Raw genomic sequence first — 27,114 nt, 5'->3', positions numbered from 1 at the left:
TATTTTTTTTTTCAGAACTGAGACTGTAAGAGCCATAAGTTCTTTGTTTCCTTATGTAGATGTGGTTTTAATAATTGTGAATAACGTGTAGTATAATATTTTAAATATTTATGAAAACTCCATAACACTGACTATTGGTGGTGACGTCATATCCTCCAAGGATGTTAGTTTATGAAATGTAAGACAGTTTTTTGACCGCGTAACTGTTTTTTTTTTTTTTTTTTTTTTTTTTTTTTGTCTGTTTGTTTGTTTGTCTATTTGTTTTCCAGTAAATTTTGTTAATAAATGTTCTTAAAAGAAGTTACAGGGATATCAAATGTTATTTAACTCACAAATCACGGAGGTGCAAAGAAATACGAAAATTGGACAGATTGCTATTTCAATTTAAGCATAAATAAACTCGCTCTGTGGCAATCAAAAGGTGAAACTGCGCCTTTGAATCAACGAAACGGACATCATCGATAAAGACTGGTCTGGGAGTGAACACTGAAACGTTTCACATTTGTGGATTACAAATAGCCTACTGAACAGTGTTTCATGCTCCTGTGGATTTATAACTCCTGTAGCGGTTTATAACAGCTCCGCCCTTTGAAGGAGATAACCTTCCTCTGACCTCAGCTCTTGTCTTGAAAGGTCTGCAATTCCTGTTTGAAGAAGCAAATGTGCAAATGTTTGATTTAGAAAAGTATTGGGTGTACTTTTAATCGTCTGCAAGTAGCTTGTGCATTGCTTGAATTTAGATTGTTGAAGGAGGAAAGTATGACGTTACAGTTGTTGAACACAAGAGGGCGTGTAAACCCACCGAAAAGGGATTAGAAGAACAGCTACACAGGAGCATTGGGTTGAGAAGAGGGAAATTATCCGCTCTTAACAGTAAAATAAAAATCACTGAGGTTAATGATTAATGATCTGTAGAGTATACAAGATGTGTTGCACAATTGCTAACTGAGTTTACTGAACTTAATTTGCAAATACAATATCTCTCGCCTGAAGATGAAAAGGTTGTAAATCAACAAAATTGGTTTCAGTTTAAAAGTGATTATCTGAGACTTTTTTCCTAAAGAAAACAGAAAACTGGATGGCTGCTGTTAGTGATCTCCATTTTTTTTTTTTTTTTTTTTTCTTAAAGAGGCCAAAATAGTGATGATGACATGGTGGCCGATGTTACTCCTCATGACAGTGCCTCACAAGTAGTGAGACTAAAAGCAAACGTGGTTCAGATATTGAATGCTGATCAGTCTCCTCCTCAGTATCATCTGTATGTGCCTGAGAAGGCATCATCTGTATGTGCCTGCTAGCAAGGGCAGCATTTTTAAAGAAAAAAACAACAGCTTGAAATATAAAAGATACAACTCAGAGCAAAAATGGCAGAAGCAGTGTTCAATCTAGTAAAAAAAAAAAAAAAAAAAAAAAGAAAGGGCAGAATCCATCAGGAAGAATTAGACCTGAAGATAGAGCAGAGAGACAGTTTTCATTCAACTAAGGTGAAAGACAAAATGCAGGTCATCTCGAATCCAATATTGCTTACAGCACCACAATTTGAAGCACCAAGAATCACAGGCCACATTGATAATTGTCAAGCAGATAACAGCATTATTCGAGTTACGCAGAAACAAAATGACTTGACTGAATTAATTGTGAAACAGCATAGACAAGTTCAGCTTCCCAGTTAAGACATTCAAGTGTTTACTGGTAATCCATTAACCTATAGATCCTTCATCAGGTCCTTTGAACATACCATTGAACATAAAATAGACAATGAAAATGACAAGTTATATTACTTAGAACAATACACTGCTGGAAAGTCACAAAAGATTGTCAGAAGTTGTGGACATATGCCATCAAGCAGAGGATTCAATGAAGCAAAATGGTTGCTTCAAAGAAATTATGGAGATGAGTTAGTCATGGCAAGTGCTTATATTGACAAAGCTTTAAAGTGGGCTCAGAACAGGTCTGTTGATGGTAAAGCTTCGAGTACATATGCTCTGTTCCTGATTGGTTGTCGTAAAACAATGAAGGATGTGGAGTTCATGGAGGAAATGGACTGTCCTACTAATATGAGAGTTGTACTTTCAAATCTAATGTACAAAATGTAAGAGAGGTGGTGATGAGAAGCTTATGACATCAAAGAAAGATAAGGAGAAATAGCCAGATTTACCCATCTAGTTTACTTTATTGATCAGCAGGCAGAAGTGGCCACGGATCCTATCTTTGGAGATATACTGGACAACCATAGTGCTGTAACAGCAAAAGTGAATCAGAAGGAAAAATATCTTATTAAATAAGAAGGCACAGCTTTCCAACCAACATTTGCATTAAGGAAGAAGTCTGTCCATCAGTCTGTTGAAAATGGTCAGCACCTTTGAGAAACTGTATGTTCTGTTCAAAAAGTCATGCTCTTGAGTCATGTAGTGAGATTAAAGAGCAGACACATAAAGTACGTGTGGAGTTTTTGAAGTCTAAAGGCTTACGTTTTGGATGCTTAACTCAATGTCATCTTAGCAAGATGTACCGAAAGAGAATGGAATCTGAACAATGTTCTCAAAGACATCCATACATTCTACACATTAAGGAAGACCACAAGGCTAAAAAAAGATGTTGAAACATCAGACAGAAAAGATCTAATGTGCGAGGTCTCGCTTAATTACCATTCAAGCGATTACACAGAGTCTGGAGGAAATAACTGTATGCTGTCAATAGTACCAGTAAAAGTCAAGTCAAACAAACGTGACATATGTAGAAACATAAGCCTTCCTTAATGCAGGAAGAACAGCTACATTTTGTACTGAGAAGCTGTGAAAGAAATGGAACTGAGCACTATATGTCAAGATAAGCCTGGAGATCATAAGCTAGTAAACAGTTTTATCCTCTCAGACGTGGAAGTATGTGGACTGGAAGACACAAGGTGCATCAAGCTACCTAAAGATTTTACACACAGCAGTATTCCTGTTCAAAGGGAGAACATTCCTAAACCAAAATAAATCAGAAAATGGACATACTTAAGTGAAGTAAGCATACCTCACTTTAAAGCAAACATTGGTCTTCTAATTGGAACCAACAATTCAAAGACAGTGGAGCTGTGATGTGTCATATACAGCTTAGCAAGATGGACATTATGCTATAAAAACTGCACTGGGATGGATAGTGAGTGGACCTATTAAAAAAACACTGCAGAAAGGTCCCAATTGCCCGACCATACAGGTAATCTTCTGTCAGTTGTGGAAATAGAGCAGTTGCTGATTCAACAATACAATACAATTTCAGAATGCTACAATGAAGAGAAAGAGGAAATGTCACTGGAGGACAAACAATTCATACAGTTAGTGCAAAGCATGACAAAGTCTGAGAATGGACATTACTGCTTGTAACTACCATTCAGAAATGAAGCAGTTGAGTTGCTGAACAATCAGTGTGTTGCTGAACTGCGTGCGGGTATCCTAAAAACAAAGTTTCAAAAGAGCCTAAGTTTTCTGGAAGACTACAATGGCTTCATGAAGAGCATAATAGAGAAAGGATACACAGTTAAAGTTCCCACAGAACAGCTTGATTTTAATGACAATGTTGTACATACCTCACCATGCGGTGTACCACCCAAAGAAAAAACTCAATTCGAGTAGTCTTTGACTGTACTGCTTCGTTTCAAGGAATGTCTTTGAACAGCCAATTGCTCCAAGGTCCAAACCTCACAAACAGACCTACTGGTGTGCTTACCAGATTTAAAGAAGAACCAATAGTCTTGATGGCAGATGTAGAGTCAATGTTTTAACTATTGAAGATTTCTGAACAGGATGCAGTTCTGTTTCAATTTCTTTGGTGACCAGATGGCAATTTGAATGCACCTATAGAGGAATTTAGAATAACCGTACACTTGTTCTGAGCCACTTCATCACCTATTTGTGCCTCTTGGATGCTAAGACTTAAAGAAACACTTCAGCAACACTTTCAAGTGTCCACTGAACAATCAGAGACAGATCCAGAAAAACAAGCAGCATTTCTACAAGAGCAAGTGCAGAAATACAAATCAACCATGAAAAATAAGACACTGAGCCTGGAAAAGTTAAATCAAACAGAAATTCAACTTACAGTCAAAAACAACATTTCCCAGAATAAATTAAGGCTCTGAACAGGAATATTCCTATTACACAGGATCAGCTGTATAAACTTGACCCTGTTCTTCAGAATGGTTTACTAAGAGTGGGTAGACTTAACAGAGCAGCCATGCTAGAAGAATCCAAACATCCCATAATTCTTTCTAAGCACTGCAGAGTTTCAGCTCTCATTCTAAGTGACATTCATCAAAGAAGCAGACACTATGGTCGAAACTATGTTAGCTACCCTCTGAAAAAAATTCTGGATTCCCCAATCCAATTCAGTCATTAGAAAGCTTATACATAAATATTCAGTGTGTTGCAGTCTCAACGGAAGAGTTGGAGAGCAAAAAATGGAAAGCTTGCCAGAAGACCTCTTGCTAAGACCTCTTTAAAGTGTTATTCACTTGCTTAGCAACCAGAGTGGTACCAATTGAGATAGCTGATAGTATGAACACTGACTCGTATAAATGCTTTGAGGTGTTTTGTAAGTACAGTGGAAGAGGACAGGTGTCAGTCATGCGCTCAGACAATGGTACAAATTTTGTTGGCGCAGAAAGAGAGTTGAGTGAAGCACTAAGAAACCTGAACCATAATAAGGTTGAAAATGCTATGCTACATAAATGCCTCTTCAGCAGTGCAGCTGCCTCTCATCAAGGTGCAGTTTGGGTGCATCAAGTCCATACAGTAAGAAGGATACTCAATGATCTCTTAAAGGAACAGTCTATCAGTGACAACAGCCTTCATACCATCATGTGCAAAGTAGAAAGCATTATCAACAACAGGCCATTTACTAGTACATCAGGAGATCCCAATGACCTTGAGCCTCTAACGCCTAACCACTTACTGTTGTTGAAATCTCAACCCAGCTTATCACCAGGTGTCTTCAATGAAGACGACCTATATGCAGGAAAACATTGGAAGCAAGTCCAATATCTTTCTGATTTGTTCTGGAGCAGATGGACTCGTGAGAACGCAGTAAATGGTCAATATTTAGAAGGAACATCAAGCCTGGAGATGTAGTGCTATTACACTGTAAGAACTGTAGACAGTTCTTCTCTCAATAATTCATGGATAAATGGGAAGAGTAATTCAAACATTACCAGACTCCAGTGGAACTGTATGCCATGTAAAGTTGCAGACCAAAACAAATGTACTGGAGAGACCTATAAAGAAACTGTGCTTAATTCAAGAAGCAGTTTAAGAAAGCAAGCTAGCACTAACGATCATTTATGTGAATTATTAAGCAAAGATAGTCAGGGGAAAATGTGAAGAAACTAATTGTCATTCCTAACTTATAAAGTTTCAGGTTTAATGGCTCTTAATATTTGTCTATAATAATTGCTTTGTCCTCCAGCTCAACCAATTAGGGCGATGTGTAAGAGCCACAGGTAATTGGTTTCTTTATATAGATGTGGATCTAATAATTGTAAATAATGTGTACTATAATATTTTAAATATCTCTGAAAACTTTTAAATTGATGCTCCAATAACATTGCTTAATGGTGTTTATGTCATTTCCTGCAAAGACCATTAGTTTATGAAATGTAAGCTTGGAGGATAAAATGTAATATACAGTTTTTTGACTGCATACCTTTTTTTGTTTTCCAGTTAATTTTGTTAATAAACATTCTTAAAAGAAGTTACAGGAATGTCGAATGTTATTCATGCTCAACTCACGCTCACAAATAACGGAGGTGCAAAGAAATTAGAAAATTGGACGGATTACTATTTGAGAGACTAATCCACATTTATCAAACAGATGTCTAAGATCTTCTGATAGGTTTCTTTTGCATGTCCATCGTTCCCGGTTAAAAAGAAAGGGGGATAGAGCTTTTGCTGTTGCTGCCCCCCGTCTATGGAATCAACTGCCACTGGACATCCGCCTTGCACCTTCTATTACTACTTTTAAAAATAGGCTTAAAACATATCTCTTCTACCAGGCTTTTTGATCAAATTTTGAATTGTTTAAACAAATTTTTTATTGATTTTTTCTATTGTCTATTGTCTGCTTTTATTTGGTCTAATTCTGTTTCTATTTTACTTTCTGTACTCTGTTCAGCACTTTGGTAAGCGTTGCTGTGTGAAACGTGCTATACAAATAAATTTTACTTACTTACTTACTAAAGCATGAACATTAATCAATGTAGGTGCATTTCATTAACATTTAAACAATCTTCAAGTCATACATGTGTCAATTTACCTTCTTAACATTACTTATTAATTATAGCTTATTAATGCTGAAGGTCATGTTTTGTTGATGTTATTGCAAGTTAAGGAAACCTGAATGTAAAGAATTACCCTGTTTTTCAGTAAATAATGGAATCATCCCACTATGGAATTGTATTTTATCATGTTACTACAGTTAAAGACTACTACTCTTACATATTTTTTCAAGAGATGACCTGTTGATGCTTCTAAATGCAGCTCAATAAATACTGTAGCCTCAGTGAGAGCTGACTGCTTAATCACAAACCTTATATAGGTATAGAGTATATTGGCAAAATGTGAAGACATATAATCAGCCATATAATACAAATAGAAGTTTCAATACAGTAGCAGCATATCGGCATTTACAGTGGGGGAAATAAGTACTGGATGCGTCAACATTTTTACAATGAGGCTATTCACATGGAATTTTCACCAGATATCATTATTAACTCAAGAAATCTGGAAATATTAAGAATTCACAACATTAAATTCCATAAATAAAGTTATGTGTAGTAAAGTGGAATGACACAGGAAAAAAGTACTGAACACTTTAAGAAAAAAACAGTTCAAGGCAAGGTAAGGCAAGGAACCAGCTGAAATCCGTAAGTAATTATACCCCTTATCTGTGCAAATTAATATCAGCTGGGTTAGTAAATTGATGGTCTATAAAAAGGCTTTTTGTTACCAAGGTGTCACACAAGAAACATCTCATGATGGGTAAAAGCAAAGAGCCCTTCCAAGACCTTTGCAAGCTTTTTGTTGCAAAACATATTGATGGAATCGGATACAGACGTATTTCTGAACTTCTGAATCCTCCAGTAAGCATCAAAGCAACACTTTACCAACAGTTATATCTGGAGGTGGAAGCATCATGGTGTGGAGCTGTTTTTCATTGCATGGTACTGGCAGACTCCATATAATTGAAGGAACGATGAACGGAGCCCTTTACTGTGAGATTCTTGAGAAGAATCTACTGCCAACCACCAGGATGATGAGGATGAGACGTGGGTGGACCTTCCAGCAGGACAATGATCCAAAGCATACAGCAAAGGAAACTCTCAATTGGTTTCAGAGAAAAAAAAATCAAGGCGTTAGAATGGCCCAGTCAATCACCTGACTTGAATCCAATTGAACAAGATTTAAAGACAGTATGTTTAGAAGAATGGGTGAAAATCACACCTGAATACTGCGGCTGGTTCATTTCTTCATACAGGAAGCATCTTGAAGCTGTCATTACAAACAAAGGCTTCTCCACTAAGTATTAAATATGTTTCAGTTAACTTTTTAATTACTTTTTTCCTGTGTCATTCCATTTTATTACACATAACTTCATTTATGGGCTTTAATGTTGTGAATTCTTTATATTTCCAGATTTCTTGAGTTAATACTGATGTCTGGTGAAATTTCTGGTGAAAATGTGAATAGCCTCATTTGAAATATATTTACTGAAAATAATTCTTGATGCGTCCAATACTTATTTCTCCCACTTAGATTGCTTATTTGCTCATACACAGTGGAAGTCCACCAGAGAGAGAGAGAGAGAGAGAGAGAGAGAGAGAGAGAGAGAGAGAGAGAGAGAGAGAGAAATTAAAGTGAATAGAATAGAAAAAGACCAATATATAGATGTTTACACTGGTACTGACGACATCTAACAGAATAGACCATCTCTCTCTTTCTCTCTCTCTCTCTCTCTCTCTCTCTCTCTCTCTCTGTTTAGGAATGTGACGCGTAGCCCGGTTTCCTCTCAGAGACAAGCGCACTCAGATCAGCACCAGGGTTCGTACTGCGTACTAAAGCATAATCAGGCCAGACCTTCACACATAAAGCACTGCTTTTTTCATAGATTTTTCCCCCCTTGTACTTCTCAGGACAAACTTTTCCTTCTGTTTACAGCATTCGATATTAGCGCATTTCGGCATCATGCATCCAGCCATTCTCTGCGCAGCCCTGTTTTCTACAGTTCTGGCTGAAAAATCCCCTCGACTGAAATTTACTGTGAAAGGTAAGACCCTGCTTTTCTTTCACACTTTGTTTTCCAGCCGTTTATTTTAAGGTAGGGTAAGCATGATGCACTACGTCACCTGTTTAAGTTCTGGAAACGTATCGTGCTGCAGGCGGACAGAAACGCCCCGTTTCCTCCATCATTGCCTTTGTATTGTAAAATAATGAACAGTGCTCGTCTTTACACTACGCTCTGAAAAGGGATAGCTGGGGTATAATGGAAAGACATTTTGCTGAGAAATAAATGAATGCATGAACAAATGAATGATGGCGTGCCAAGCTGAAGCTAACACATCTCCTCGAGCGGAAATTCGCTTTGATTTATTGGCTCTAGTTCTGAGATTAAGTAATGATGTTTGCTTTACATCGACACTGAAGATAATCCTCAGGTGTAGATTTGTTATTTGATGAAAGAGCATGGAAGCTTATTGCATATCCTCAGTGTTAAATCAGCACCTACAGTTTACACTTACATTTGTAAACATTATTTCGCCATGTTCAAATGTGCACAGGTGGCAGTCACTGGCGATGCTGCTGTATTAATTATATTTAAACGTGTACTCAAATTGGTTTTCAATCGCGTATAAAACGTCGTAGCCTACACTTTGTTCATTAAACTAAAACACAGAAAACCGTTGAACGCTGCGTACACTGCGTCTTTTTTTTAAGTGACAGGCAAAATGCTGAATTCACTCTTGCAGTGGCCATTTGTGTAGGCTCAATTAAATAGGCGGTGTGCTTTAACACAGGGGATTGTGCTGTGTAGTCCTGTTGTCATGACATGTTTAAAGACGAACGGGATGATTCACATATTTATGGGTTCGTATCCATGGTAACGGTATCTTGACTTGCGTTGGTGATTACTAATAGCCTAGTTGTTGTGGGAAAAAGAATGAAAGCCAGACCAGCCTACATGTAGCCTACTGACAAAAACACGACTGGAAGACGGCCAAACATATTCAGTGTTCAGCTGGCTACTGGTCAGGTTCAGACTGCTGCACATATGTTTGTGCGTACAACGTTACACCATTTTAATTCCATTTTGCTGTTAAGGGTATGAGTAGTGGATGCGCGAGCTGCAGCGCTGCATTGCAGGTGCGAGCTAATGCAGATGATGCCATTGCAGCAGCCGAGAGGCATTTCAGAGACAAAACTGAAGTACATACGACCTCGTAAAGGCGCGCGCGTGCGCACACACACACACACACAAAAAAAAAAACACACACACACACCGCGCGCACGTTACATATGCACGCTCAGTACATTTTAAAGCCATCTAGGTAATAAGAACCACAATCAACGGAGATGGGATCAGGATATAAATGTTAGCCTGGGTCATGATTTTAAAGAGTTTTCTACGCTGTTTGATCTCTTATAAATCTAATCTAAGTCTCCTAAAATGTGGGCTGTTTTTGTGGCCGTCAGGACCATGGAGAACAGCTATCGATCTGTGTACGACCTCCTATATTCAGAGCACGTCTGTATTCACAAAGGATGGGCGGTCCGATGACCGGCTGTATTTCCAATGTGAAAATATAGGTCTATGTTCTGGAGAATATTTTTACTAACAAGCCAGTACTTCTAATACAAACCATAGACAAAAAGCAGCACCTGTTGATGAGTACTTTTGGTTAAAAAGCAATAATATAATAATCTAAAATTGCCTCTACCGAGTAGCCTATTCATTTGAACCATTCTAGCTGAGAGTGTGACATCTGATGTTGATAGTAGTGGTGTATTGTCAAATATGTAGCCCTAACATATTTCTCTGTATAATAATGCTGGAGTAATATAATGTGTGTAATTCTCGTAGCAAATGAAGAATCAACTTTTCTTTCATCAAATTGTTTAATGTAGTGGCTAATGCAAAATAAGTGCTAATTTGCTGAATGTATTTCTTTTAATCAGTTTACTTAAACTAAGTTGGACAGTTGCATTGATTTAGTTAATGAAAAGTGTATTTACATTTAACACAAACATTTGGAATTTATCCCCTGAGGTGTACGTGCTTTAAAAGTACAGTAATGTACAAAAATCTTTAGAACCCTATTTTTTGTACAAAGATTGCTATAAATATTTACTTTATGATTTCTGCATTATTGACTAACTGTAGAAACATTTTATATTTCCAAACATACCTTTTCCAACAAATTTAATGAATTAAATTTTCTTCTTAAAAAATGTTTGTGTGTCAGTAAAGAATGCAACATGTTAAAGTAGGTAACAAAAAATCCATAATGAAGGCTGCTGGGTTGTGTATGAAAAAAAAAGAAGCAAATGGAGCAGTCAAAGACTCCAGAAGAGCTGTACCAGATTCTCCAAACATGCAAAGTAAAATGTACCAGCTAATTTCATTACAAAACTCCACAAATTGTTCCTGGGAGTTTTTTAAGCAAATGATTATCACACAAAATACTGACTTTTTTAGTTTAGTTTAGTTTATTGTTTAGTTTATTACTGTTTACTGCTCTTTGTAGTATTTTTAAATGTAGAAACATTTATTTTCATAATTTCTGAAGGCATCATTTCTTTACAGTATTTCTTTGCATGTGCCTAAGAATTTTGCACACTATTCTATGCCAATATTGGTATTGCCAATAAAATACCAATTCCATACATGTGGTCCTGACCCTCTATAAACTACCTTTCAGAGCCAGCAAGGTTTCACTTCACAAAACCAGAGAATTACATGACTGTGTACCACCAGCAGGGGAGCAATGTTCTGTATGTGGGGGGGCAAGCAGTTATTTATATGATACACTTCACCCAGAAAGGAGTGCAAGAAACACAGGTATGGGCCTAATACTGACACTGAACTCAAACACTACTCTATGTTAATAAACATATGATAATACAATGCTGTGAAGTAATCCTGATTACTACTGTTTTCGTGTATATCTCATACTAAATTGTTTCAAAAATTAAAACAAAATCTAAGGTAAAACAAAGGCAACCTGAGTAAATACAAAATACAATTTTTAAATGATAATGTTATTTATTGAAGCAAAAATGTTGTACAATACCAACTGGGAGTGTGTGAAAATTTTATTTGCCCCCATAGTTACTAATTTCCCAAATCTATGAAACTGCATTCATAATGGGGTTCAGCTAAACTAGACACGATCAGGCCTGATTGTGCAAACCCTGTTCAATCAAATCAAAAATTAAATAGAACTTTTTTTAACAGCATGAACTTGGTTAAAAGGTCTTACCCAGTAACACACCATGCCAAAGTTGAAAGAAATTCCAGAACTGATGAGGAAGATGGTGATTGAAATACATCAGTCTGGGAAGGGTTACAAAGCTATTTCAAAGGCTCTGGGACTCCAAAGAACTACAATGAGAGCCTTTATCTCCAAATGGAAAAACACATTAGTGAACCTTCCCAGAAGTGACAGACCTTCCAAAATTCCTCCAAGAGCACAGCATCTACCCATCCAGGAAGTCACAAAAGAGCCAAGGACAACATCAAAGGAACTACAGATCTCTCTTGCATCAATAAAGGTCACTGTTCATAACTCCACTATCAGAAAGACATTCAAGAGTGGCGAGGCGAAAACCACTGCTAACCCAGATAAATATTAAGCCTCATTTTAATTTTGTGAACCACACCTTGATGTCCTCAAACCTATTGGGAGAGTGTTCTATGGACTGGTGAGTGGAACTGTTTGAAAGACAGGGATCTCGTTACATATGGAGTAAACCAAACACAGAATTCAACAAAAAGAACATCATACCTATGGTCAAGCATGGTGGTGGGAGTGTGATGGTGTGGGAATGCTTTGTTGCTTCAGGGCCTGGGTACCTTGCTATAATTGAGGGAAACATGAATTCTGCTTTCTACCAGAAAATCCTAAAGGAGATATCCAGTCGTCAGTCCTTAAATTGAAATTGAAATTGAAACTCAACTGCAACTGGATTATGCAGAAATACAATGATCCAAAGCATAGCAGTAAATTCACCTATGAATGACTCAATAAAAGCAAAATTAAAGTTTTGGAGTGGCCAATGATGCTTTGGCAGGACCTTAAACAGGCAGTTCATGCTTAAAAACCCTCCAATGTGGCTGAACTAAAGCAGTTCTGCAAATAAAAGTGGGCCAAAATTCCATCACAGTGCTGTAAAAGACTGATCTCCAGTTATCGGAAGTGTTTCATTGACGTTATTGCTATGAAAAGTGGCACAACCAGAATTTAGCAGCTAGTTTTTCACATGGGTGATAGGTGTTGGATAACTTTTATTTTGCTTCAATAAAAAAAAAAAAAAACTGTATTGTGTGTTTACTCAGGTTGTCTTTGTTTTATGTTGTATTTCGTTTGAAGATCTAAAACTATTCAGTATGAGATATACACAAAAACAGAAGATATCACAAATACATTTTCACAGCACTGTATATATTAACACTGGCTATAGAAACTAGGTGTTGGAATGTAGATTAATGATTAGGATTACTGTTGTATTAAACATAGTGCTCAGTGGTTAGATTCATTTGAAAACAAAGTAAGCATGGAAAACGAAAGCCCATATTACTTTTAGCTCTATGTATAATGTTATTGATTCACACAGATATCTGCGGTGGCTGATGAAAATGTCAGACATAGCTGCCTCGCAGGATCATCGAGTGAGGTAAGAGCGATACATACAGCTAATGGCTTACATTTTTAGCATTTGTGAACATCTAATATCACACATATGCTACACGGATAGATTTCATGAACCTCGAATCTACAGGTTTTGTAATTCTCAGAAAAATTACTGATATACACTATATATATATATATATATATATATATATATATATATATATATATATATATATATATATATATGTGTGTGTGTGTGTGTGTGTGTGTGTATGTGTGTGTGTGTATATATATATATAGAGAGAGAGAGAGAGAGACTTTTCAGCAAGTCAGTGTAATCAGTGTAGAGAGCATGGTACAGTGGCCTCATTCTCATTTGACAGAAATAGTCATATGTGATGAAAAGCACATCACTCACAGTCGACTGAATGAGGTTGTTTTTTAAGGTCAGGGACAGGCATATTTTTGCTTGAAAGGATCAAGTTTCTTTATAAGGATCTATCAAATATTTGAAGAAAATCTTACTGTACAACATATCTTTAAGATTTAGTTTAGCAGTTTTCAATATTGCAATGTGATTGTGGGTGATAAATTGAGGAATGTATTGCCAAGCATGTACAGTACAGTCCATGTTTTTAGCACTCAAGCATTCTAATTGTTCTTATGTGTTCTTTCCTCCTGCAAAGAGTGAGTGTGACAATTTCATCACTGTCATTGAGAAAGTCAATGACACTTTTGTGGTGTGTGGGACAAATGCCGGCACTCCAAAATGTTGGCAATTGGTAAGGGGCTAAATATTTAATTCTTCTGCTATCATTCAAAGACAAACCTGCATTTATGCACATATAAATCCTAGAAATAATAATGTTAATTTTCTATTCGTATTCACACATCACTATGATAGCCGATTGAAAAACCTGTTAATCATTAGAAAATTAAAATGTTTTAGTGAATTCAACCTAATAATGGTGCTGTTTTTCAAAAGCTCCTAGTTGGATGTTATATTAAACAGTTAATATTCAATATTAAAAATGTCAACATTTTAGAGGAATATAGGATGCAACCTTGGCTAAAGAGTAAGGTAAAAAATTTTTACTGACTTACTGAAAGAGTCTAACGAGTTTTACATTCATCTGTTCTTACATTTGGAGCTTCAGCTGTGTTTTTGCTGATATTACACCGCCTTGAGAATGCTCATAACATTGTATAGTCTAAAGTGCTGCAGGTGGTGTGAGAACATTAGATGTTTATAGAGGAATTTTGTATTCCTCTAGTAGGAGGCAAAGTCCAAGTGGGAATGTGTATAATATAGACAGTAATTGCTTTGACACTGTCATATTTTATCTTAAAATTTTACATCTCTTGTATAAGGTGAATAACACTATGCTCACCGACATGCCTGATAATGGACAAACGATATCAGCCTCAGATATTTCCCCGACCATCACCTCTCAGCACTCTGTCAGTCTCTCAGCAGGTAAAGGAAGTGGCATGAGTGTTCACTGGTTATGAATGTAAATTACAAGCAAATTAATAAAGTTGTAGATCTGTATGTTACTATAATTTTATTGGACATTGTTGAGGTCGAGCATCTCTATTTATATAACAAGGTTGCTGGTTCACAGTTCTTTCTTTTTGCATTTTTCTCTCTTTCAGATGGGAGCCTGTATTCTGCTTTGTCAGCTACAGAGAAACAGCTTGGCTCTATACGTCGCACATACAGCTCCAACAAGCTGCTGAAGACTGAGAACAAATGGCTGTTGAGTGAGTGGTCTGAGGTGTTACAAATTGTATTAAAACGTGCTAAAGAAACCACATAGTTAAATGTCTCCTACAACCTGGTGACTGCTCAATCTGAAGACCATATTTCAGCACTAATAATTGTTCACAGTTCATTTCATGATACTATTATTTATTTATATTCAATTCACAACATTTATGTTGATAAACCATGTTACACGAAGTGCTGAAATTAATTCTGCACAGCATGCCAAGATTTAAGCTTTTGATTTTCACTTGTGATGAGATGAGAGGGTTGGAAACTGTAGGTCAATAGGAATTAAAGTTAAAAACTTAGAGCTATTAGAATCTTCAAACAACCAATTTACTTCAGCTGGTTGCTAAGATTTGTTTTATTATAATATATACAGTTTCTCACAAAAGTGAGTGCACCCCTCACATTTTTGTAAATATTTGATTATATCTTTTAATGTGACAACACTGAAGAAATGACACTTTGCTGCAATGTAAAGTATTGAGTGTACAGCTTGTGTAACAGTGTAAATTTCCTGTCCCCTCAAAATAACTCAACACACAGCCATTAAGGTCTAAACCGCTGGCAACAAAAGTGAGTACACCCCTAAGTGAAAATGTCCAAATTGGGTCCAATTAGCCATTTTCCCTCCTCGGTGTCATGTGACTTGTTAGTTTTACAAGGTCTCAGGTGTGAATGGGGAGCAGGTGTGTTAAATTTGGTGTCATCGCTCTCACACTCCCTCATACTGGTCACTGGAAGTTCAACATGGCACCTCGTGGCAAAGAACTCTCTGAGGATCTGAAAAAAAGAGTTGTTGCTCTACATAAAGATGACCTAGGCTATAAGAAGATTGCCAAGACCCTGACACTGAGCTTCAGCATGGTGGCCAAGACCAGACAGTGGTTTAACAGGACAGGTTCCACTCAGAACAGGCCTCGCCATGGTCGACCAAAAAAGTTGAGTGCACATGCTCAGCGTCATATCCAGAGGTTGTCTTAGGGAAATAGACGTATGAGTGCTGCCAGCATTGCAGAGGTTGAAGGAGTGGGGGGTCAGCCTGTCAATGCTCAGCGCATACGCCGCGCACCACATCAAATTGGTCTGCATGGCTGTCATCCCAGAAGGAAACCTGCAAACAGTTTGCTGAAGACAAGCAGATTAAAGACATGGATTACTGGAACCATGTCCTGTGGTATGATGAGACCAAGATACACTTATTTGGTTCAGATGGTGTCAAGCGTGTGTGGCGGCAACCAGGTGAGGAGTACAAAGACAAGTGTGTCTTGCCTATAGTCAAGCATGGTGGTGGGAGTGTCATGGTCTGGGGCTGCATGAGTGCTGACGGCACTGGGGAGCTACAGTTCATTGAGGGAACCATGAATGCCAACATTTACTGTGACACACTGAAGCAGAGCATGATCAGTATGCAGTATCCCAGCATGATAGCGACCCCAAACACACCTCCAAGACGACCACTGCCTTGCTAAAGAAGCTGAGGGTGAAGGTAATGGACTGTACAAGCATGTCTCCAGACCTAAACCCTATTGAGCATCTGTGGGGCATCCTCAAATGGATGGAGGAGCACAAGGTCTCTAACATCCACCAGCTCCGTGATGTCGTTATGGAGGAGTGGAAGAGGACTCCAGTGACAACCTGTGAAGCTCTGGTGAACTCCATGCCCAAGAGCATTAAGGCAGTGCTGGAAAATAATGGTGGCCTCACAAAATATTGACACTTTGGGCCCAATTTGGACATTTTCACTTAGTGGTGTACTCACTTTTGTTGCCAGCGGTTTAGATTTTAATGGCTGTGTGTTGAGTTATTTTGAGGGGACAGCAAATGTACACTGTTATACAAGCTGTACACTCACTACTTTACATTGTAGCAAAGTGTCATTTCTTCAGTGTTCTCACATGAAAAGATATAATCAAATATTTACAAAAATGTGAGGGGTGTACTCACTTTTGTGAGATACTGTATATGATTATGATTATGATTATTCTTCATATCCTAATTGAAATTTGGTTCTAAATAACACTAGGTACATTTGGGAACTAACTAAATTTAAGATCAGTAGTATGAAACTTCAGGTAGCAAATACACTGTGAAAGCTTTCACAAAAGAAAATGTCTGGGTTACACATGTAACCCTGTTCCCTGAGAAGGGAAGAAGATGTAGCATGAGCTCAATGCTGTGAGAAGGGCCCTTGTGCATGACCGGTATCTGAAGCTTGTGTAACATCATGCCCATTTATAGGCCTGCCGTGATCAGGTGACGTGGCAATTAAGTGTGTCATGGGATATATAAATGGTACCTGTGAACTGCGCCATCAGCATCTATTATCTGAAGCTAAGACGCAATCGACAGGCATGCCCCAGTATGACAAAGCTATGTAAAGTCTCGTTCCCTTCTCAGGGAACAGGGTTACATGCGTAACCCAGACATTACCTTTCAAAGGGAACTCAACTTTGCGTGAGCTCAATGCTATGGGAATGAGAATACCCACTTCGTCATACTGAGGGTATGGCCTGTTCAAAAAGATCAGAGCCCGAGGGTCAATGCAAGACAATCAAGCTCGGGGCGGAATGTATATCCAGGCTGTAATATCGAATTAATGTGTGCGGTGTAGGCCACCACATGTGTGCCACAGCACAGACATCCTGTAAGTATGCCCAATTGGACAAGGCCTTTGAGGAGGCGACCCCCCTAGTGGAATGACCCCTTATGCCCAGAGGCGTAGCGAGACCACGCGCCTCATAAGCGATAGAGAGTGCTACCACTATCCAATTAGAGATGGGCTGCATAGACACAGCATCATTTTTACCATCACCACCAAAGTAGACCAGCAGCTGCTCCGACTTATGCCACTGGCTGGAACAGTGGACGTAAGTACAGAGAGCCCTTACTGGGCAAAGTCGGTGCAATTTCTCTTGTTCTGGTATGGGGAACCCAGGAAGGTATGTGTGGTCTGCAGATGGACCTCGGGCACCTGACACCACGCATAAACCTCTAAGTTACAGGATGTTGCCCCACAGAGGCTCCATCAGTAGGGGCGTGGCTGGCCGAAATGGCGGCCACGTAGATCCTGAGTATAGAAGGAGCCAACCCCACTGAGAAACGTCCCTGTAAAAACTCCAGGACTGTAGCTAATGTGCAGTTCACTGGGTCTAGGTGACGTTCCTCACAACACGAGACAAAAAGTTGCCACTTGAGCGCATACAATTTCCTCATGGATGGTGCTCTAGCATTGAACATGCCCTCTACAACCTCAGTTGTGAGACCAGTATGAGCTGGTGCCCCTCAGGGGCCAGACCCACAGTTTCCGTAGTTACGGCTGAGGGCGATAGGTCAGCCCGCTGGCTTGAGACACTGGATCTCTGTGGATGGGAATCTCCCAAGGAGTGCTGTCTAGCACTCTAGGTGTCTTCTGCACTGAAGAAAGCATACTTTTCTTGAGGTTCAACCTGAGCCCCAAGCTCCTCATGTGGGCGAGAACAACATCTCGATGTTGAATTGCCAGTTCCCAGGATCATGCTAGAATTAACCAGTTGTCCAGGTAGTTTAGTACACGGATGCCCTGGAGTCGCAAGGGAGCTAGAGTAGCATCCATGTACTTTGTGAAGGTGCAAGGGGATAAAGCTAGCTCGAAGGGAAGAACCTGATATTGGTATGCGTTGCCTCTAAATGTGAACCTCAGGAACTTCTTGTGACTGGGCAGTATTCCTATGTGGAAACATGTGTCTTTTAGATCTATCATCACTAACCAGTCCTGTGGCACGATAAGTTTGAGCGTCAGCATCTTGAACCTGTATGTCCAAAGCATTTGGTTCAGATGACACAGATCTAAAATTGGCCGCATACTCCCATCTTTTTTGCGGACCAGGAAATAATGGCTGTAAAAACCTCCCTCCCTCAGAGAATGGGATACATATTCTATGGCCTCATTGTCCAAGAGGGATCTTACTTCCTGTGCTAACGTTGGGCTCTGCTCTGTACTACTGTGATGAGCACACCTCTGAACCGGGGGGATCAAGTTCTGAACTGGACCTGGTAACCCTTTTCTACGGTAGACAGAATCCATAGAAACACATTTGGCAGTAGTTTCCATGCTGCCACATGGTCTTTTAGTGATGTTAACTTTTCCACGTTCTATTGGAGTGAAAGCATCAGATTTTTGTGGCCCTGTAACAGCTCGCTGACCAGATAAGACTGAAAACTTGGGACGGCCTTGGCTAGGGGAGGCCCTACAGTACCACTGGGGGCTAACTGCCCTAACAACCTCACGTCCCCTGATACATCCCTCCATGGCCCATCAGGACCACTCCTTCTTTGTCTGCTTGGCCTTTATGATCATTCTCAGATCAGGCCTATTAGCAGGCTGCGACTGTGGTCACCCAGTCCCCCTGGCTCTCCACGGGTGGAGGTGGGCTGCCACACTTGCCTTCTGTGCCGTCATCGCACTTGCGCTGGCCAAGGCTCCACTCATGGATGAACTCGACACGGCAGGGAAGGAACCTTTTGCTGTTTTGCTTCGCAAAACTGGTCGGCGATGACATTAACCCCGTTGCCGAACAGGCCGGAAAGTTTAACAGGGGCATCCAACAAGGAGACCATATCTTTGTTCCCCATCCCTGAGAGGTTGAGCCATAGGTGCCTCTCCACCGCAACCAAGCTACCCATTGTACGGCCGTTATGACGGGCCGTTTGCTTGGTCGCCAGGAGAGTCAAATCTGTGGCTCAGTGCAGCTCTGCCACCGCCTCGGGCCCAATTCCCTTCCCAGTGTCGAGCTCACTCAACAGGCATGCTTGGTAGGCCTGCAAAACTGCCATTGTATGCACAATGGCCCACAAGGAAGATCCACAAGCAAGACCCGCTGCCTTACATGGCTTGGAAGGCAAAGCCGGCCCCCCTAAAGTACCTGCCGTTGATGGAGAGAGGTAGTTCGCAAGCACCTCCTCCGCCTTCAGCATAGCTAAACAGCTGTGCTCCTCACTCTCCACAATGGCCAAATAATATTGTTATAAACTTGCACTTCTGGAAAAAATGGGGAGTTTTCTTTGGTGTGACGGAGATTTATTTTCACTGGGAAGGTAGCGCTCATCCAGGCTGCTACGAGCCACTTCCCCTTCCCCGGGCCAATTTAGATTTAGTTTTTCAACTGCCCTAGTAATTGCTTCAATCAGCTCTTTATATGCTTGAGAGCTGCTCTCTGTTTTTGGTGCAGTGGCACCCCCTACAGGCTCCTCGGAGTCAAAGAGGGTGTTTTGGCTTTCCATAGCAGAAGGAGGAGTCAATGTGCGAGCTCGACAGAGAGCCGGACCCGGAAGACAGAGCAAGAGATAAAACAGCGCTGGTCTCCAGCTCCTCTTTCAGATCCATACGAGATCCCCAGGTCCTGAGCCCCACCCCTAAACACTTCACACAGAAAGTGTGTCGTCTTACACAACCCCCCCCCCGCCCAAACCATGATGAAACTGGAGCAATGCATAACACACTTCCTGAATTCTCTCTCACTCATTCTTTTTTTCTTCTCTTTTTTATAAAGGGACAAAAAAGTATTTACTTCACAAAGTACTGATTAAAAGGTCTAAATACATGTATAATTGAAAGATTTCAAGTTTTTGATTTTTAATTAATTTGCAAAAATATAACCTGTTTTTGCTTTGTTTGCATGCATTGCATTACACAATGCATTATTGTGTGTGTGTGTGTGTGTGTGTGTGTGTGTGTGTGTGTGTGTGTACTGTATACCTCTACTAATATTGGCACCCTTGGTAAATATGACCAAGGAAGGCTGTGTAAAATTGTCTTTATTCTTTAACCTTTTGATTTTTTGTTTTTAAAAAATCACAAAAATACTCTGCTGTAATGGATATCAAATAATTGCAAACAAAACACAAGTTTATCAAATAAGATATATTTGTTAAATATAGGTGTGCAACAATTATTGGCACCCTTTTAGTAAATACTTTGTGCTACCTCCGTTTGCCAAGATAACAGCTCTTGGAGAACATATGGCAAGGGATCTGAGACCATTGCTCCATACAGAAACTCTCCAGGTACTTTAAATTTCGAGGTCCATGCTGGTGAATTCTTCTCTTCAGTTCACCCCACACGTTTTCTTTGGTTTTCAAGTCGGGGGATTGGGATGGACATGGCAGAAGCTTGATTTCGTGGTCAGTAAACCATTTTTGTGTTGATTTTAATGTATCCTTTGGATCTTTGCCCTGCTTGAAGATCCAACCATAGCCCATTTTAGCTTTCTGGCAGAGGCAGGCAGGTTTTCATTTAATATCTGTTGATATTTGATAAAGTCCCTGATGCCAGGTATTCTAACAAAATGTCCAGGTCCTCTAGCAGAAAAACAGCCCCAAAAGTTTAAAGAACCACTACCACATTTAACTGCGGCATTAGGTACTTTTCCATATTGCTACCTCTCTGTGCGCAAAAACTGCCTCTGGTGATTAATACCAAAAAGCAATTTTTGGTTTCACCTGACCATCGAACCCGATCTCATTTGAAGTTCCAATAGTGTCTGGCAGACCCGATAACCCCTGAGTTTTGGATGAGAGTAAGGCTTTTTTTTTTGAAGCCATTCCAAACAACATGGTAATGTAGGTGACTTCAGATTGTAGTTTTGGAGACTTTCTGACCCCAAGACACATCTAACTTCTGCAAATCTCCAGCTGTGACCTTGGAGATTTTTTGACCACTCGAACCATCCTCTTCACTGTGCATTGAGACAATATAGACACATGTCCTCTTCCAGGTTGATTCATAACAATTCCAGTTGACTGGAACTTCTTAGTTATTGTCCTGATGGTGGAAAGGGACATTTTCAATGCTTGTACTATTTTCTGATAGCCACTTTCCATTTTGTGAAGCTCAGTAACTTTTTGCCGCATATCACAGCTATATTCCTTGGACGAGATAGCCTCACACGTGCTGCTCCAGTCTGAGGTCGACAATGCAACCTCTCAAGTTCAGCTCCAGCTGGAGACTGATGAGACGGTCTCCCTAGTTCTACAACAGTTAGAGGTCAGTGGCATGGCCTACCAAGTTCTGTTTCTGCCTGAGTCCAACGAGATGGCCTCACACATCCTTCTCCAGTCTGAGGCCGACGGCGCAACCTCCAAAGCCATGCAAACACCAGAAACTAACATCACAGCTTTTCACGACATGCTCAAGCCAGAGGCTGACGAGCTGGCCTGCCATGACATGCTCAAGCCAGAGGTCAACAAGACGGCCTCCCATGACATGTTCATGCCAGAAATCAACGAAACAACTTGCCAAGCTATGCTCATGCCTGAGGCCGATAAGACAGTCTCCTATGCCATGCTCCTGCCTGAGGCAGACAACAAGACCTCCCATCACATGACTGTATACTGTATATACACTAATTAGGCACATAGTCAAGTCACTGTCCATGTTAATTAGACACCAGTAACAATACATTTAGAAGTTTAAGTTCTCTTGTGGTCTAGGATTTCAAAAAATATTTTATACTCTGAAACCCAATGCTTTCCTCTTCATGAGTTTGTATGTAAGATTGTATGTAATTATAATTAAGCTATATGTAATCTGTAGTGACAGTGACATTCCAACAAAACTCCTTAAAACATATCGACTTTTTTTCTGCACAAGTGTGATGCAAATCGCTATTCATAATTTTAAATATGTGTGTATATATATATATATATATATATATATATATATATATATATATATATACACCGTGAGGCAGTTTTCTTCAGAGGGAGAAAGTGCATCTCATACAAAGAATAACTCAAACTATTCCTGCTTTGAAATGAGCAGTCCTGAAACAACAATATTTGTTTCAATCCTTCACAATAGAGAATTAGTTAGCATGTAAGCATCAATGAAATGGATCCCCCTGACATCCAAGGCATTGTAGAGAAATTGATGCATCTGAAAGTATTTGAAAGTGAAACATTTAACAGTGGAGAAAGTTGTAATGCTTTAGTTTAAGGAAACATCAGCTGCTTGATCTCTCTCTCTCTCTCTCTCTCTCTCTCTTCATCAGACCCTCAGTTTGCTGGAGCTTCAGTCATTCCAGCAACACAAAAATACAATGAGGAGATCTACATTTTCTTCAGTGAGATCAACAAGACGGCTGATCTGGATGAAGAACCATACAGGGCCCGAATTGGACGAATTTGCATGGTAGCCAATTCTAGTGTACTTGCTTAGGTTTATTAGATATATTGAGATTGTCCCAGCCAGCAAATGATTGTAATATGCATCAAATCCAACTTTTTCTTATTTTAAATGGGAAGCTGTTAAACATTAGAGAACATTGAAATGACTGTACAGAACTATTTATGGTTTAATGTTTAGTGTGTGTGTGTGTGTGTGTGTGTGTGTGTGTGCGTGTGGGTGGGTGGGTGTGTTAGAATGATGAGGGGGGCACTAAGACAGTGCTGCCTGACTCTTGGACTACATTCCTGAAGGCTCGTGTGATGTGTGGGACAGGCAGCACCCCTCAGCAGTACAACAACATCAGGCGAGCATTTGTGTTGGCATCCCCACATCGTACTGGTGTCATGTATGGACTTTTCTCCAATGCATGGTGAGTGGAAGTAGCACGGTACAAATACATTCTTTAAAAACAACTCAGAATTCTACATTCTCTCCACAAATTTCTAGATTAATACATTTTTGCTATAACTGCCAAACACGTTTTATTCATATCAACTCGACTCAAATTGACTGCATGTGTCTTCCTCTGATTTTGTAATAGGGACACGACTGTAGTCTGTGCATACTCAATTGAGGACATTGACCAGGTGTTTGCTAAGTCAAAGCTTAAAGGGTACAACAGCCCAGTCACTGGAAATCGACATGGAATGGTATACGATGTTCACTTTCACATCCTCAAGTACTCTCATGTTTGCATATACACATGCATTTGCATTTGCATCACAGTTTTATTTTCATATTTGCATCACAGTTTTATCTTTTCCCCAGTGTGCTCCTAAGAATCATACAACAGCTCAGAACCCAAAAATGCTGGGAGTTATTAGGGATCATCCCGAGATTGAGGACATTATACAGCCAGTAGGAGAAGTTCCGCTGGATCTGCCCACTGAAGACCACTTCACACACATTGTAGCAGACACTGTGCTGGCAGTCAATGAAGAGCATTACAGTGTCATCTACCTGGGCACAGGTGAGGTGAGAGAAAAGGCAAAACCTGTAATGTTCTTGTGGATTTGCAAGGTCTTAACACAGAAAAGTAACTGACTACTCATTTTAAGGAAATGATTTTAGACCTATTGAAAAGGTATTGTCTTTTTAGATCACAAAGCCTTGGCTTTCAGAATGCACAACATTTTTTAAACCATACAGATGGTTTGAATAGGGATGTTGCTAACTCACTGATTAGGAATGATTAATATAATGTGCATGTTTCACTCTGTTTTACAGAACAAGGAAAAATTCTAAAAGTGCTCCACACCATTGAAGAAGCCTTTATTATATCCCAGTATTCTCTGTTTCACAATGAGGGGCCCATCATTAACATGGCCATCGACTCACAGAGAGTATGTGTTCCCACTTCCGTTTTGTAGACAAACTCTTCTCTCAAGAAAATAAACCATTTTAAACAGTAATACACTTTGTAAGTACAGGTGGAGTGCAGAGTACAGGTTAGACTGGAGTGTTGTGAGACAGTATTTGAAAGAGCGACATTAGTTTCAACATGATGAATGTGTAAGCTGTGTTGAACAGGCTAGAAGGTTTTTTTTCATCCCGCATTTTCTTCCAGGGTCACCTTTACATTGGTACAGCAATGGAAGTCCAGCGCCTACTATTGGCTGACTGCAGTCGATATGGAGACAGTTGCAGGGAGTGCATTCTCTCCAGAGACCCATACTGTGGGTGGGACATGGCCAAAAAGAGGTGCCTGGCAATTCCAGCAAACTACAATGTCACTACTGGGTATGGTTATGTTTTCTCATTGTTTAAGAGTATACCAAACATGTTTCACATGATAGACTTTTTGTTTGTTCAGTAAAAATACTGTAATGATTATTTTATTTCATATAGTGGAATCCTACAGAGCCTTGACCAATCCAATGCCTCTGTTTGTGGAGACACTGCAGGTAAGCAATAAAAAAAAAAAAGACAAACCATGATTTTGCATAATCTTAAAAGGGCATACCAACACTGTCTGTACTGCATATTTTTTTGCTGCCAAACACTTATAAGCAGTTATGCTTGCCCTCTTGTGGAGCTAGAGGACTTCTTTGTGTTGGAGATAAAGCAAGTTTCATTTACGTCATGTACTTTCCTTACAATGCAAAAATATATGCTGCCTATTAGACAAAACTAGGCTCCCATTAAATTCACTGGAGTCATCATTAGAATGTTTTATTTCAGAGGTGATCTGAGGACTCAACAAAAATTTTTACAAAATGTGACTTAACATTCTATAATCATTAAAACACTGTTTCAAGAAAAACCCCATTTTTTCATTACAAATGATTAATTGAAGCAGTACAATTATTAATTCTTTTTTAAAAAATGTTCTTCTTATTATGTATCAGCTCTAAAGATACGCAGTACAATTCCTAAGGAAGTGCAGATGCACAAAGATGGTCCAGTCCTGTTGCCATGTCCCGTTCACTCCTACCACGCCACCTACAGCTGGGAGAAGGACAACTGTATTAAGCGCTACCCCTGTACCATATCTGGTTCATCCTGTGTGCTTGGCTTAAACCCTGATCTGCCGTTGAAGGAGGGTGTATTCCGTTGCATGGCCACAGAGAGTGGCCTGAAACAGGAAGTGGTGTCCTACAGGCTGGTGTTTAATGCTGGGCCATCTGCCACTTCACCGGCTTCCACACTGGCTCTGTCTCTACTGTTGGCCATGATTGGCTTCTTCCTCCAGTAGCCTGCTAACACACTACCTCAGGCTATCAGTAGAGATGATTGGAGTATGTTTTGATACCACGATTAGGTTCACAGAGCAAGGCCTGTTAATCAAAGGACAAGGAAAGTAGGTAGTAGTGTGTAATTACATCAGGTAAAGCAATTTTATTTCAGAATCAGAAAGATTGAAAAAAATCTGAAAGTCATTCTGTACATATCAAATATTGAGATTGAGTGGATAAGCTAATGCACTAAATAACAAAATGGGTTTAAGTCTCGCTGCTTTGTGAACCTAACCTGTGGAACAAGCAACCAGGCCTATCTTTTCTTCATACTCCAGATGCGTTTTCCTTTTAAATTATGTAAATCTGAAGCTAAAGTAACACTGTAATACAGATATTCTGTTCAATGTTAATTAAGCTTTTTTTTTTTTATTATGCACACATCAAAGAAATGACTTATACAGAGCCTTAAGAACATGTATTGGGGATCTCCCTAAGCACAATTTACCATTTGAGCAGAAGCTGCAGGATCTGCCTTGGCTTATTTTGTGTGCCATTTTTTTTGCTGGGCAGGCGGAAAGAAATTATACAGGCAGAAGACAGATCATCCAAATATGGCACTGTGTAAAACAGCATTACTTCAAACCTTTACATTCTTTAATGTATACAGAGACCTAAAGCATTTCAAACTTCTGTGAACATCTGTGATAATTTTTTAAATAACCATAAGCATTCAATTTTCAAAACTTATGACATGGTGGCCAAATATGCTTGAATAGTAGAATTACATTTTGTAGTCGCTGTGGAAAAAAAGCTTGTGATTAATCTTACTTATATCTATGTAAATTTAATGCTCTGCATTTGCTGATCTCCACCATTGCTGCCTATGTAAATGGAGGGAACACCTGACAGTTTTATAGTGATGTGACTTGTGTCTTTAGAGTATATAATTTTTTTGTTTTAAGTAAATGTCTTAATGTCTGATTTAACTATTGTTCATATGGGACTGTGATTATTATATCCACTCAAGAGACAGCCCATCAGGGGATAAGGGAAGAGAGAGACAAAACATATTTCATTGTCTTATTCCAGAACAATCTTTCCCAAAACAATTGACCACATATGCCAGATATAAATGACTTTAACCTTATTCATTTTAGCTCATTCTGTCTCAGAGATCAAGTAATACTAAAAGCATTAATTACTAATATAAAAAAATATGTACTGTGTTCTGACTGCTATCATTTAAGTAAATTTTTATGGTTGATGTTAGTGTTGTTTATTTAATGTTAAAACTTTTCTGCACATGTTCCACTTCTCTAACAAAACTCTTAATTTTTCAAATAATATGATTAGCAGTGACAGATCTCAAGACACAAATCTAACCTATCTGAACTAAACATTAATTAATGTGGTAAAAAGAAAGAAAAAAGTGGATTTTCTCTTGAACAATTCTGTTCATCTAAAATGTTTACTTTTGATTCTCACGTGATCGCACACTTCATGTATCTTAGCAACTTAAAACATCTAAAATTTAAATTAAAAATATAGTAGCATGAGCAAATTGCCAATTTTTCAA

General features: G+C 39.2%; 2 protein-coding genes across 2 annotated transcripts in view; both read left to right on the top strand.

Annotated features, from left to right (window-relative positions):
- The window catches only part of LOC108272706 (protein S100-A1), a 143,211-nt gene that overhangs the window by 98,904 nt on the left and 17,193 nt on the right, over window positions 1–27,114 (top strand). The window lies entirely within an intron of this gene.
- si:ch211-113g11.6 (Sema and PSI domain-containing protein) lies at window positions 555–26,639 on the top strand. The gene is made up of 16 exons (XM_017481337.3): window positions 555–633; window positions 8,017–8,075; window positions 8,193–8,301; window positions 10,952–11,091; window positions 12,867–12,926; window positions 13,570–13,665; window positions 14,255–14,360; window positions 14,540–14,647; window positions 22,685–22,824; window positions 23,055–23,230; window positions 23,402–23,510; window positions 23,629–23,830; window positions 24,088–24,203; window positions 24,428–24,600; window positions 24,709–24,764; window positions 25,209–26,639. Exons 3-16 carry the CDS (start codon window positions 8,220–8,222, stop codon window positions 25,553–25,555), a joined length of 1,911 nt encoding a protein of 636 aa, XP_017336826.1. The 5' UTR covers window positions 555–633; window positions 8,017–8,075; window positions 8,193–8,219; the 3' UTR covers window positions 25,556–26,639.

The sequence above is a fragment of the Ictalurus punctatus genome, chromosome 1 (assembly GCF_001660625.3).
Source record: "Ictalurus punctatus breed USDA103 chromosome 1, Coco_2.0, whole genome shotgun sequence".
NCBI lineage: Eukaryota > Metazoa > Chordata > Actinopteri > Siluriformes > Ictaluridae > Ictalurus > Ictalurus punctatus.
Note: the sequence above shows the minus strand (reverse complement) of the source record. Positions and strands in the feature narration are given on the sequence as shown.